At 44.1% G+C, this 13,972-nt stretch overlaps 2 protein-coding genes across 3 annotated transcripts; one reads left to right on the top strand and one right to left on the bottom strand.

Annotated features, from left to right (window-relative positions):
• Window positions 1-7: 7 nt before the first annotated feature.
• Window positions 8-1,873, top strand: LOC121277214 (small integral membrane protein 27-like). Of its 2 annotated transcripts, none has more exons than XR_005942836.1 (2): window positions 8-307; window positions 1,485-1,624. XR_005942836.1 is itself a non-coding variant. In XM_041186376.1 (2 exons), exons 1-2 carry the CDS (start codon window positions 299-301, stop codon window positions 1,602-1,604), a joined length of 165 nt encoding a protein of 54 aa, XP_041042310.1. In that variant the 5' UTR covers window positions 30-298; the 3' UTR covers window positions 1,605-1,873. The 2 variants fall into 2 exon arrangements, 1 of the variants encoding a protein (XP_041042310.1); XM_041186376.1 differs by having other exon boundaries at window positions 30-343; window positions 1,485-1,873.
• A 3,061-nt stretch (window positions 1,874-4,934) lies between these two features.
• On the bottom strand, window positions 4,935-12,204 carry LOC121277487 (NADH dehydrogenase [ubiquinone] 1 beta subcomplex subunit 6-like). Its single transcript, XM_041187044.1, has 4 exons — window positions 11,693-12,204; window positions 8,521-8,613; window positions 7,292-7,336; window positions 4,935-5,125 (listed from the first exon to the last, which is right to left on the bottom strand). Exons 1-4 carry the CDS (start codon window positions 11,873-11,875, stop codon window positions 5,054-5,056), a joined length of 393 nt encoding a protein of 130 aa, XP_041042978.1. The 5' UTR covers window positions 11,876-12,204; the 3' UTR covers window positions 4,935-5,053.
• Window positions 12,205-13,972: the final 1,768 nt, after the last annotated feature.

Genomic DNA, 13,972 nt, shown 5'->3' with positions numbered 1-13,972 from the left:
GCTGGAGGACCAGTGCGCTCCTCTGCCCTGGATGGCGGAGGTCCGACAACTCACCGCGCGCTACCTGCCGGGATATTGGAGGACCCATCAATCGGAGGACCAACTGTTGGAGGGCTAACGCACTCATCGCTGGGGGATCTAAACAGCGAGATGGCGTCGCGATTTTGCGCCACTTGAGATGCAGAGCACCAACCGTTGGGGTTAGAGGGGACATTTTAGAATTCCTCGTTCTTTTTATTTGCAAGTGCAGCTTCCCAATAGTGACCGGTTGCCATAGTGAAGGGAGCCCGGGGCCGCCATGATCCGTGTGAGTAAGCGAGCGCTGAACTGGATATATTCCATTGTGAGTATCGAGTGTGAACAGCAGGGGGTGCAGTGTTGCCAACTCTGGTTGGGCATAGTCCTGAGATTCCATTTGACTTCTGGAGACTCCAGGGCAATCCTGGAGAGTTGGCAACTTTACAGTTGAGATGTTAGGTTAGCAGCAACGATGACTGAAAAATTTGGTGCCTTTTGCACTTCTTGCGTGCCTTACTCTGCACAACCTGTATTAAATTTCACTTTGGCACTGTTTTGCCCTTTGTCGAGCTCACTGTCTCGCTCAGCTGAACACAATACCAATTATTAGGGCTCTTACCAAAATTTGACTCCTCTTAACTAAATTACCCCTTATTTAGAGTCATAGAGTTATACAGCACAGAAACAGGCCCTTCGGCGCATTGTGTCCATGCCAGCCATCAAGCACCAATCTATTCAAATCCCATTTTCCAGCACTTGGCCCATTGCCCTGTATGCTTTGGTTTTTCAAGTGCTCGTCTAAATATTTTTTTTAACATATATATTGCAGCATGTTAAAACCAAATTGTGAAAACTGTCATAACAACATGTCGCTAAGACAAGGTGCAAACTTATTTCCACTTAATTTGTAAAATTTATTCTGTCAGTTCTAGCAGGGCTAAGTACTATATGGTACAAAACATATCTTGCAGTTGAAACCTTGACCATTTTCTATTCTTCCACCAATTTCTAAATCATATACCCTGCAGCCACAGTAATGAAATTAATGAACAGCCTTTTGAGAGGAACATTGTCAAGTTGGGTGAAGAATAACCAAAGCTTATACATATAAAAATAAAATGCAGTCAAGTTCTATTAAAATCTATGGGACTGTACTAGGGACAAATGTCAAAAAAATTACTTGTGATCTCTTAGCACCATCTACCAGAGCTCATTTAATGCAATAAAAACAGAAAATGCTGGAAATGCTCAGCACGTCAGGTATCTATGAAGAGAGAGTTAACGTTTCAGGTTGATGACCCTTTATCAGAACTGCAGCAACCTGAAATGTTAATTTGTTCCCTCACCATAGGTGTTGCCTGACCCACTGAATATTTTCCAGCATTTTCTGTTGTTTTTACTTCGATTCCAGCATCCATAGTACTTTCCTTTTTGATTTAACGCAATGTCTGTCTCATCTTGTACAGATACTCCTGATCATCATCTTGCTCTCTTGGGGATTTGTTATTTATGCAGCCAGGATTACAGGTATCCAGCAGCTGAAGAAGAGATTTCCAAAATTATTTCCAGAGTTAGACCTTCATTAAGATTCTGCTGATGTAAGGGCACCTGTATCACTAGACGAAGCAGGACACAGATGAGGAGAAAGGTCTTGGCACCAACCTTGTGCAATGTTTGAGCTTGCATCTTTCAATGCTGCACAGTGAGCACTGCAAACATAACTAAATTGATGTGTAAAGAATGACTGGATTGCAAATGAATGTTTTTAATTACTTCAAATTGTAAAATTTCACTTCAAAATTCTGATGTTCACATTTTAATAATCAAGCTTTATCACCAAAGAATTGTCACACTTTATATTTTGAATTTTTTCCATTTGTAAACAGCATTGAAGTTTAGAATATCTTTGTTGTTGCATGGATTTGAGTAAAACAATTAATGTGAAACAGTGGTGAGAATGTGGGGCTCACCAACAGAGGGAACGTTTGAAGTGAATAGCCCAAATGCACTTGAGGGAAAGCTAGAAAAGCACGAGGGAAAAAGGAATAGAGGATTATGCTGATAGAGGATGAAGGGTGGAAAAAAGGCACGAGCGACCATGAACAGACATTGACTAGTTGGCTCGAATGGCTTGTTTCTGTGTTGTATATTCTGTAAAATATTTTGCACAAAGAATTAGGAAGAGCAACACTCAGGCCTGAATCTTCTGGTCGGAATGTGGGGGTGGGCCCTGCTCGCCGACATGTAAAATGACGTAAAACTGATCTTCAGTTCAGCGGGCGTGCACCGGAGTTGGCTAAACTGTCAAAGGCCTATTAAGCCCATTTAACAACCACTTGAAACAATTAGCAGGGCTGCCCGTACAAGCTTAAGGTAGGCGAAGAGCCCAGGCGGCCTTCGCATTTATCATGAAACCTCATCCACGGGCGGGATGAGGTTTCATGAAGTGTTTATAAGTTAAATAAAAATTTTTATTAAAATTCATTGACATGTCCCAGCTCATGTGACACTGTCACATGAGGGGACATGTCTGAATAATTTTTTTTCAATTCTTCATAATTAAAGTCATCTCCCTGAGGCATGGAGCTGCCTCAGGGAGGTTTCTGCGCTCATTCGCACGCATGCACAAAAGAGTGCAGGCAGTGACTCTCCCTCCTCCCGCTGCCCGCACAGGGAGCAGTCACTGCTTCCAGGCGCATGTCAAGCTGGGCAGGCCTTAATTGGCCCGTCTGACGGGGAAAAAAATTATCCCCTCAGTTACCCATATAGACTTCTTAGGTGGATTAGCTATATTTTGAAAATCTGGAGTAGACTTTTCAATGCTCATCAAGTTTACAATTCCATGTCTGTCATCTGAATGGTACTCGGACAGACGTAATTTCCCTTGTTGGGGAGACCAAACCTGGGGTCTATACATATAAAAGAATCACTAGTAAATCCAATTGGGAATTCAGGAAAAACTTCTTTACCCAGAGTGGTGAGAATGCGAAATTCGCTACCATAGGGACTGGTTGAGGTGAGTAGCATGCATTTAAAGGGGAGGCTGGATAAACACGAGGGAGAAGGAAATAGTGTTTGATGAAGATGGGTAGGAGGAGGCTCGTGTGGATCATAATACACTGAATATCCTGTCTGTGCTGTAGACTCTGCAAAAGTGCAAGGAATCTGCAGTTCAGGAAGCATAATTATGTTAAAGCCATTGTGGTAAGTTACCTGCTACCCTGACATTTCCTTGCAGTCCCTTTCCGTGTGGCATTCCTTCATTTATTACTTTCCTGGTGCCAGAGGTTAAAATGAAATTTGACTGGCGGTTTCATTGGAGATGTAAATTCTTCAAAATTCTGTCCCTAACTCCTGATCCTGTGTTTTTAGAATCATTGAAGACACTTGGAAACACTTTAGGGTCTTATTTCTCCACTCTTGTCCTGGGCTCCAGAATGGTTTAGGATGTGGATTGGCCACCTGGTGGTGTTTTTGTTATTCATCACCACTCTTGACTGGATGCAAAGAGGCCGACAGAACATTGACTTAAACAATTGGTTGGGGTGGCGGGGATTGTATGGCATGTCTATCTTCTGCTGCAGTTGGGGTTCAGCTTGCAGGTAGCCTTCCAAGTTTTACCTGGAGCTGTGCTGGACCAACAGTAGCCTGCAATGGCTTCACTTCCTACTCCTGCACCCTTACCTCTGATGTCCCCTAAGGATCTATCCTTGGTTCCGTTCTATTTCTCACCTGCATGCCGCTCTCAGCGACAGCGTTCAAAATCAATGTTAGTTTTGACATGTACACTGACAATGCCCAGTTCTACCTCACCATCACTTCTGACTCCTCCACTGTTGCTAAATTCTCAGCCTGTTCAAACGGCCAGAACTAGATGAGCTAAAATTTCCTCCAATATTGGAAAGCTGAAGGCGTTGTCTTCTGTCCTTGTTACAAACTCCATTCCCTTGCTAACAACTTCCATCACACTCCCTGGCAATTGTCTGAGGCTGAACCAGACTGTTCACACACAATCTTGGTGTCAGATTTGACCCAGAGATGAGTTTCTGACCACATAACTGCACCATCAGAAAGACTGCTTACTCCCACTTCCATAACATCGCTGACTCTGCCCCTGCCTCTGCAGCTGAAACTCACATCTATGCCTATTGTTACTCCTGGACTAGACTATTCCAGTGCATTGCTGGCTGGCCTCCCACACTCTACCCTCTGTAAAAACCTGAGGTCATCCAAAACACTGCTACCTGCGTCAAGTCCTATTCACCCATCACCCCTGTGCTCACTGACCTACAATGGCTCCTGGTCAAGCAATCCCTTGATTTTAAAATTCTTATCCTTGCTTTTGATGCCTCCATACCCTCATTCTTCCTTATCTCTATAAAACTTCTTCAGCCACACAATCCTCAGAGATCTCTGTACTCGTCTAATTCTGGTCTTTATAGCGGAATGCCCAAAGTACTTCACAAAAGCAATCATCAAACAAAATTTGACACTGAGCCACCTAAGGAGATATTAGGTCAGGTGACCAAAAGCTTGGTCAATGAGGTAGGTTTTAAGGATCCTCTTGAAGGAGGAGAGAAGCGCAATAAGGTTTAGGGAGGGAATTCCAGAGATTAGGCCCCAGGCAGCTGAAGGAAAGTCTACCAATGGTGGAGTGATGAAAATTAGGACCGCACAAGAGGCCAGAATTGGAGGTATGCAGAGGTCTCAGAGGGTGGTAGGGCTAAAGGAAGTCACAGAGGGAGGGAAAGGTCAAGGATGGATTTGAAAATGCAAATAAGAATTTTAAAAATTGAGGCATTGCTGGACTGGTCAGATAAATGAAGAGGTGATGGGTGAATGAAACTCGGAGCAAATTAGGACATGGGCAACAGAGTTTTATAAATTTCCATATGAATAACAAGCAGCCTTCTGGATCTTGGTAAATCAGCATTTAATGATAAATAATTCTTTCAAATGGAGCAACTGTATCTGTGCCTTTCCTCTGAACTTAATTGTATAACCATTGATGCTAGACATCCATAATGTCCTCTGATTAGTGGTGCCCATTCTGCTCATCCTCCTGCATTGGTGGAATAGCTTCTCCCGTCTCCAATATTGTGTCACCCTGAAGGAACAAACCATAAGATAGAAGTCAGACGTATGATTAGCTCAACAGATTTTCACTCAAGCATGTTATTCTTTATGATAAAATCCCTTGTTTCTGTCTTATTCAGACAGTTTCTTTCCCCATTAATTGTTTCGAGCCTTGAGTTTTTGTGACAATTGGTTATTTTCTATTTACGATTCTCAGTTACCATTATCACACAAAAATCCTTCTCCCTAGTTTCCCTCGTCTCGATCTCATTTCATCACACAAAGTCTACACAGGTAACATTCCAGCAAAAAAAATTCTTAAACAGTTACTTTAACAGTTCCATATTCGCATTGCTATATGCACCTCTAAAATTTAGGTTACTGGATTTAAAAAAACAGAAAAAATGTACACAGTTCACAGCTAGTATCTTTTCAGAGGGATTTTCGCAATTTCCTGCCATTACTTTGGTTTAGATTCTGGAGTAGCAGCGTAAAAAGCTTTTTCCAGTGTTATCATCAATTTTCCAATACAGCAATGACAGGAGGTTGGAATATTTCCTGAGGAAATTCTAACCGCATGTACTTACCCTTACTTTCACCGCACTGAATCTTCGGGGCTTGGAAACAACCCGTCCCCAAATACCTCATGATTCCTGCTTATCCACTGATTCCCTATGTTTGAGAGCTTCCCGGCTCATGCCAGCACATAAACACACACGCATACACACACCACCCCCTCAATGAGACAGTTCCTGGGGCCTAATGAGCAGCAAGGGGATTCCCAATGCATCTGCAGTGAACCAGGATTCTTTCTTCATATACAAACGCCAGTACAACCAACAGTCAGGATTTCCCTAACCACTTCTTGGGACGTCCCTGTTATGGCACAGCCAAAAATGCTGAGTTGTTAAAATCCCAGAGGGAAATTTGAGACAACTGTCACAACTATTTTTGCAATCTGTATGTTTTGAGATGCGGGCTTTGAATTCAGTAGTATTAAGACCACCAAGCCTTACAGATTTTGACAAAACTAGATTAAACATCTATTAAAAATAAAAATGATTTTTTTAATCACATATATATGTCTACAAATTACTACTATAACAACTTCTAAATCCCCTAATTAATCTGACTCCAGTTATATCTCTGTTAAGGCAACAGTAAGACACAGATTTTAAAAGACCCAGGCAAAGAAACATGATACCTGAACAATCCAATTCAAAGTGAATTTCCTTAACTTCAGTTCGTTGTAGACAGCAGCTTGAGGTGTAGATGCTGAAGGCTTTTCACACTTGTTAGATCTTAAAATGCCTACCTTTACACAGAGCCTTCTCTCCGTTATACATATTTTCCGCTTTGAATGCAAATTCTCATTGTTTCACTATGTCTTTGGACTTTACCTCCCTGATCATAAAAAATTATCATAGTACCAATTTTACCAGTAATCTTTGGGAAAAATAAACACTGTTTCTTAACTTCTGCTGGTTTGGTGTAATATTTCACTCCCTCTTTTTAATTCAAGCTAGTCTAGTTTATTTAAAAATGCAAATGTCCTTTTATACCTTACATTCTAAACTTCCCTCATGTTTATCTCCTTAACATTTCAAACTTAGCTATCTTCTGCAGCTGCCTTTAATCCAATTAAGTCTCTCTCTCACACACACACATATAGACACACACCACAATCTTACAATAAATTCCAGTAACATTATTATATCCTCCTGACAGTTCCATTGTCTTTCCTTTGTGTTTGTTTTGACCTGTACAGATTGTTGAAGACATGACAACAAGGTACAGAACGTGCACTACTGCAAACGGGACCGTTCAGATGCTGCATGCTTTTTCTCAAAATGCCACCCATAGGTGCTGTAGGTAAACCTTGACTGGAGAGAAATTTTCAAGAGCACTTTTCCCTTATTAGCTCTGTTTATTTTTTGGTCTCTCCCAGGAGATTACATGATTGCAGGTTGGAGGGAGGTTACACACTTGGGTTTCTGTTTGATGAATAAATACTCAGTGTGGGCTGTGCCAAGATTTGATGCAACAAATGCCAGAATTTCCTGGTTTCATTTCAGATTTCCATCATTCTCAGTTTTTCTTTGTTTTATAAATCCCTCCTCGTCATCTCAGCACATTGAAGATACACTAATCCATTTTACATTAATGCATATGGTGCAGATCCAGCCATGTAACTTACCGGGAAAATTTTTGGTTTCACACACACAACGCCATATGGTTTAGCCTGTGGAACAGAAGCCACAGATTTAAGGACTGAAGAGCTTGACTGAAATTTACTAGATGCAAATACTGAATACAAGTAACAGCAAAAAACTTGCAATTATTTGGCTCCTTTAACATAGTAAACCATCCCAAGGTGCTTAACAGGAGTGATTATATACAAAACTTGACAATGAGACACATAAGATTTCAGGACAAGGAGCCTAAAGCTTGATCCGAGACGTGGGTTTTAAGGAGAGCCTTAAAAGAGGAGAGTGATGGAGGCACAGGTTTAGGGAGGGAATTCCAGAGCTTAGGGCCTAGACAGCTGAAGGCAAAGCCACCAATGGTAGAACAATGAAAATCATGGACACTCAATAGGCCAGAAGGGCTGGAGAAGTTAACAGTGATAGAGAGAATGGAGACCATGGAGGGATTTGAGAACATTTTTGTTGAGAAACATTTTTCTTTATTCATTCACAGGACGTGGGCATCACTGGCAAGGCCAGCATTTGCTACCCGTCCCTAATTTCCATGAAACTGAGTGATTTGCTAGGCCATTTCAGAGGGGAGTTAAGAGTCAACCATGTTGCTGTGAGTCTAGAGTCACATGTAGGCCAGACCAGGTAAGGATGACAGATTTCCTTCCCTAAAAGGGCATTAGTGAACCAGATGGGTTTTTACAACAATTGATAGTTGTCATGGTTACCATTACAGGGACTGGCTTTATATTAATTGTTTAAATTCCACAACTGTCATGGTGGGATTTGAACCTGTGTCCCAAGAGCATTACGTCTGGGTTACTAGTCCGGTAACATTATTACTAAGGCATTACCACATCTCTCCCTGACCAGTATTGAAGGAATCCTATACTGTTGGGAGGTGCTGCTTTTGAATCAGACGTTAAACCGAAGCCTCGTGTGCCCTCCCGGGTGTAAATAAAAGATCTCTGGCACAACTTCAACGACGAAGAGGGGAGTTTTCCCCAGTGTGCTGGCCAATATTTACCCCTCAACCAATGCTTAAAACAGAGTTACTATCACAGCTGTGGAAATAAGCTGCCGTGTTTCCTACATTACACCAGGCACTATGCTTCAAAGGTACTTCATTAGCTGTAGAGCGCTTTGGGACAATCTGAAAGACACTATAGACAATGCAGTTTCTTTCTTTAGTTCTTCATCTAGAGTGCCAACAACTGCCAGTACTCACTTCAACATGGTACTTCACGTAGTAATGGACAACCCAGGCAGGAATCAGCAACCGAGTCAAAGTCCACCAGCCTGCGTTGCATGTCTTATAGGTCTGAAATATAGAATTACAAAATGAAAACATCAACATGAAAACTTGACAGGAATTGGAGATGTAGAAAGATTGCATTCAAGACAGTTTAGGAAGATTGGCACTCAGTGAGCCTAGATTAAAACACTCAAAATATTGGTTTAGAAATAACAATCTGATTAACTTCACTATCAAAACTATTATTCTTTTTCACTAAAAGCAATCTCATTATGTTTTTGAATTATCCAGATGGGGTACACAGAAGGAATAGAGTGCACTTACTCTGACAAACCACATTGGAAATTTAAACAGATGATGCTAGCAAGGCAGGCAGTATCTGCTTAATATTTGCAGCATTTCTGTTTATGTTCAGATTTCCAGCATCTGCAGGATTTTAGCTTTTGGTCCAAAGTAAATATTATAGAGTCATTACAGCACAGGAGTCCATCGAGTCTGTGTCAGCTCTCTGTAGAGCAATCCAGTCACACCCATTCTCCCGCTGTATGCCCTAGCCGTGCAAGTTTATTTCCTTCCAAGTGTCCAACCAATTTCCTTTTGAAATCATTCAGCATCTTTGCTTCCATCACACTCATAGGTGGAGTGTTCCAGATCATTACCACTTGTGTAAAAATGTTCTTCCTCACATTCCCCCTGCATCTCTTGCCCAAAACTTTAAATGTGTCCCCCTAGTCCTTGTCCAATCAGCTAATGCAAACAGCTTTTCTTTGTCTATCTTATCTAAACCTATCATAATGTTGTGCCCCTCTATCAAATCTCCCCATAAACTCTGTTGCTCCAAGGAAAGCAACCCCAGCTGTTCCAACTAGCTAAAATCCCTCATTCCTGGAATCAATCTGGTAAATCTCTTCTGCACCCTCTCAAGGACCCTCACATCTTTCCTAAACTTGTATTTTATCCTGATAATTCAGCCATTATTCCTATCTGCAGGGCTTATTTATGGAGATCCAAAATTGTGTAAGTGCAGGTCTTCTATCTCAGCCAACTGTCCAGTGGAAGCAGCTTCAACAGCAACCTTCAAAAGGGAACTGGCCATAAACTTGAAAAGTAAAAACTTGCAGGGCAATGGACGATTTGGATAGCTCTTTCAAAGAGCCAGCACAGACACAGTAGGCTGAATGTCCACCTTCTCTGTCATTCGGTTCTATGTTTCCACCACTTCTTACTTCCACCGACACTTGTCATCTTTCAGTTTCTTCTGATTGGAAGCTCTGACTGTTCCACTAGGTCTCCTCAAACAGTAGAAACAACAGCAGTCAGAGGCTGAAGTCTTTAAGGAATGCCGGGGAGGCAGTGGCATTGTGGTAATGTCTGTCACTGAACTAGTAATCTGGAGTCCCAGGCTAATGCTCTGGGGATATGGGTTCAAATCCCACTAAGGCAGCTGATGAAATTTAAATTCAATTAATAAAGCTGGAATATAAAACTGTTATCAGTTGTTGTAAAAACCCATCTGATTCACTAACGCCCTTTAGGGAAGAAAATCTGCCATCCTTACCTGGTCTGGCCTACATGTGACTCCAGACCCACAGCAATGTGATTGACTCTTAAGTTCCCTCTGAAATGGCCTAGCAAGTCACTCAGTTCAAGGGCAGTTAGGGATGGGCAACAATTGCTGGCCTTGCCAGCGACACCCACATCCCATGAAAGAGTAAATAAACAAAGAAAACCTCTCTCAATCCACCTCACAGCATTCATAACACAGTTAAACAGGTTGATAATCATCCTGCTAACCATTCCAACACACCAATGGCGGATGGGAAGATTGAGTGAAAAATGCATTGAGCGTTATACCCTCTCAGCAAGTTTATAATCTATCAATACTCACTCTTCACACGTCAATAGTGAGCACAAAAAGAACTGGACCCCAGTGAGGGAATCAATATCTTTAACAGAATGGAAGAAGCTTGGGGAGAGAGGAAGAGGAGAGCAGTCAGTAGCTAGTGAGCAAGCAGCACGAAACTTGCTCACACTGAGCTGCAGAACACCCATGACTCGGGAATGTTCAACGCCAGTACATAAAGACATTAAACTATATAAAACTAGGCTTGACCAAAAAGCTCACTGGACACAGGTAATGCTTAGTGAACGTTTCCATTGATTTGGCTATATTTCAAGTTACTCATTCTCACATAAAGCATGATTGCATTTAAAATAGACAGGTTTTTGCTGCACCAATAGGAGCAGAGGGATCAAAAAACATGGGGCATGGTAGAAGGGTCAGACGGGAGATGAGGAAACATTTTTTCCACCAAAAAATTGTATAGGGACCTGGAAGCCACTGCCTGAAAGGGTGGTTGAGGCTTACCACATAATGTCTACTTGAAGAGCTGTAACCTTCAGGGCTAAGGACAAAGTGTAGGAAGATGGGATTAGCAAATTTTCTATGATTTGATGAATGAGAAATGATTACACGGGATATATGACACAGGAATCGGCCATGCCAGTGTTTATGCTCCACTTTAGTCCCTTCTCCCTCATACGCTTGTCTAGCTTCCTTTAAGTGCATCTATACTATTTGCTTCAATCACCCCTTGTGGTAGCAAGTTCCATATTTTCACCACTCTTTGGGTAGTTTCTTCTGAATTACCATTGGATTTCTTGGTGACTATCTTACACCGATGGCCTCTAGTTAAAATCTTCCCGAGAGGAACGTTCTCACTGTATTCACTCTTTCATAATTTTAAATACCTTATTGGGTCAAATTTGCAGAGAATGTTAGGAGTACCATTCAAAGATTGCAAAGAGAGATAGAGAGCAGACCTGTTTAAACACTCGACCACCCACCTGGGCCAAGGACAGGATTAAATGTACTGGGCTAAGTAAGGCTTTACCCCCAACTACACTTGAAGCGGTGCCACAATCAACAGGGAGTCACAATGAGCTCCATCCATGGGATGTCACAATCTGTGTGAGGTCACAATTTATGATGTCACAGTCTATGTGAGGTCACAATGCACGGGATGTCTCAATCTGTGATGTCACAGTCCATGTGAGGTCACAATCTATAATGTCACACTCATGAGGTCACAATCTATGATGTCACAAAGTGCCTGCTTGCCTATTCCAGCTCTCACTCACTCACATAAATTCTCCAGAGGCTCCGCGGCTGTAGGAATCCCTCCCAGAACCGGCCCACGGCCCCTTTGCTATCGGCCGGAAGGACGGGTTCGCGCGGGCTCAGCTCCTGGTCCTTCAGCCACCGGCGGCGCAGGTTCACCAGCTGCTGGAACCGGGCCTTCTCCTCTGGCGTGTAACCCAGCGGCATCGCAGCAAACTGGCGGAGCGGAGCAATAACTAGGCCCCGGTCACTCGGACATCGGCATCAGAGCGACAACAACTGCCCGGGTTACAGCGCGGCGCACGTTGATGGCGTCACACCGGCCGGGAGGAGGATACTACAGAGCACCCCCTGCCGGCCGGGAGGAGGATTCTCCAGAGCACTCCCTGACGGCCGGGAGGAGGATTCTCCAGAGCACCACCGTCCCGCCCGGCCCGGCCGGTAGGAGGATACTGCAGAACAGCCCCTGCCGGCCGGGAGGAGGATACTGCAGAACAGCCCCTGCCGGCCGGGAGGAGGATACTGCAGAACAGCCCCTGCCGGCCGGGAGGAGGATACTCCAAAGCACCCCCTGCCGACCGGGGGAGGATACTCCAGAGCACCCCCTGCCGGCCGGGGGAGGATACTCCAGAGTACCCCCTGCTGGCCGGGAGGAGGATTCTGTGCCTCGTCGCTCCTCATATTTCAATTGAGAACAATCAGCAATATCCAGGACAAAAACAAAAAATCTCAGCAGGTCTGGCAGCATCTGTGGAGAGGAACACAGTTAACGTTTCGAGTCCGAATGACTCTTAAACAGAACTAAGGGAAAATAGAAAAGAGGTGAAATATAAGCTGGTTTAAGGGGGGCGGGGGGAGGGGGTGGGACAAGTAGAGCTGGATAAGGGGCCAGTGATAGGTGGAGATAACCAAAAGATGTCACAGACAAAAGGACAAAGAGGTGTTGAAGGTGGTGATATTATCTAAAGGAATGTGCTAATTAAGGGTAGAAAGCAGGACGAGCAAGGTACAGATAGCCCTACTGGGAGTGGGTGGGGGGAAGGGATCGAAAAAGGCTAAAAGGTAGAGATAAAACAATGGATGGAAATACATTTAAAAATAATGGAAATAGGTGGGAAAAGAAAAATCTATAAATTATTGGAAAAAAAAGGGGGGAATCGGAAAGGGGCTGGGGATGGAGGAGAGAGTTCATGATCTAAAATTGTTGAATTCGATATTCAGTTTGGAAGGCTGTAAAGTGCCTAGTTGGAAGATGAGGTGCTGTTCCTCCAGTTTGCATTAAGCTTCACTGGAACATTGCAGCAAGCCAAGGACAGACGTGGGCATGAGAGCAGGGCGAGTGTTGAAATGGCAAGCGACAGGAAGGTCTGGGTCATGCTTGTAGACAGACCGAAGGTGTTCCACAAAGTGGTCACCCAGTCTACGTTTGGTCTCTTCAATGTAGAGGAAACTGCATTGGAAGCAGCAAATGCAGTAGACTAAATTGAAGGAAGTGCAAGTGAAATGCTGCTTCACTTGAAAGGAGTGTTTGGGCTCTTGGATGGTGAGGAGGGGGGAAGTAAAGGGGCAGGTGTTGCACCTTCTGTGGTTGCATGGGAAGGTGCCATGGGAGGGGGTTGAGGTGTAGGGGGTGAGGGAAGAATGGACCAGAGTGTCCCAAAGGGAACGATCCCTGCGGAAAACCGCCGGGGGGGGGGGTGAAGGGAAGATGTGTTTGGTGGTGGCATCATGCTGGAGTTGGCAGAAATGGTGGAGGATGAGCCTTTGAATGCAGAGGCTGGTGGGGTGACAAGGGGGACCCTATTATGGTTCTGGGAGGGAGAGGAAGGTGTGAGGGCGGATGCGCAGGAGATGGGCCGGACATGGTTGAGGGCCCTGTCAACCACTGTGGGTGGAAAACCTCGGTTAAGGAAGAAGGAAGACATGTCAGAGGAACTGTTTTTGAAAGTGGCATCATCAGTGGACCATGTATACATAGGGTGTTGTAGGCTGCACTCACTTTTTAGTTATTTGAAAAACCTTTTATTGATGTTTTGTTTGCACTTCAGCCCCACGCTCCTGATCTATGGGCACCCGGTGCGGAAGGGGGTCGGGAAGGAGGAGGACCTCCTCGTGAACCTGCTCCTGGGCCTGGCCAAGTTGGCCATTAACAGGTCCAGGCAGCGGGCGATCGACGGGGGAGTCCCGCCCGATTGTTTGTCCCTCTTCCATGGCTATGTTCGCTGCCGGATGTCCCTGAAGAGCGAGCACGCGGTGTCTGCTGGCACTCTCGAGGCCTTCCGTGCTCGGTGGGCACCGCGGGGA

Source organism: Carcharodon carcharias, chromosome 4 (assembly GCF_017639515.1).
Source record: "Carcharodon carcharias isolate sCarCar2 chromosome 4, sCarCar2.pri, whole genome shotgun sequence".
Lineage (NCBI taxonomy): Eukaryota > Metazoa > Chordata > Chondrichthyes > Lamniformes > Lamnidae > Carcharodon > Carcharodon carcharias.
This window is presented reverse-complemented; position numbering and strand designations above follow the sequence as displayed.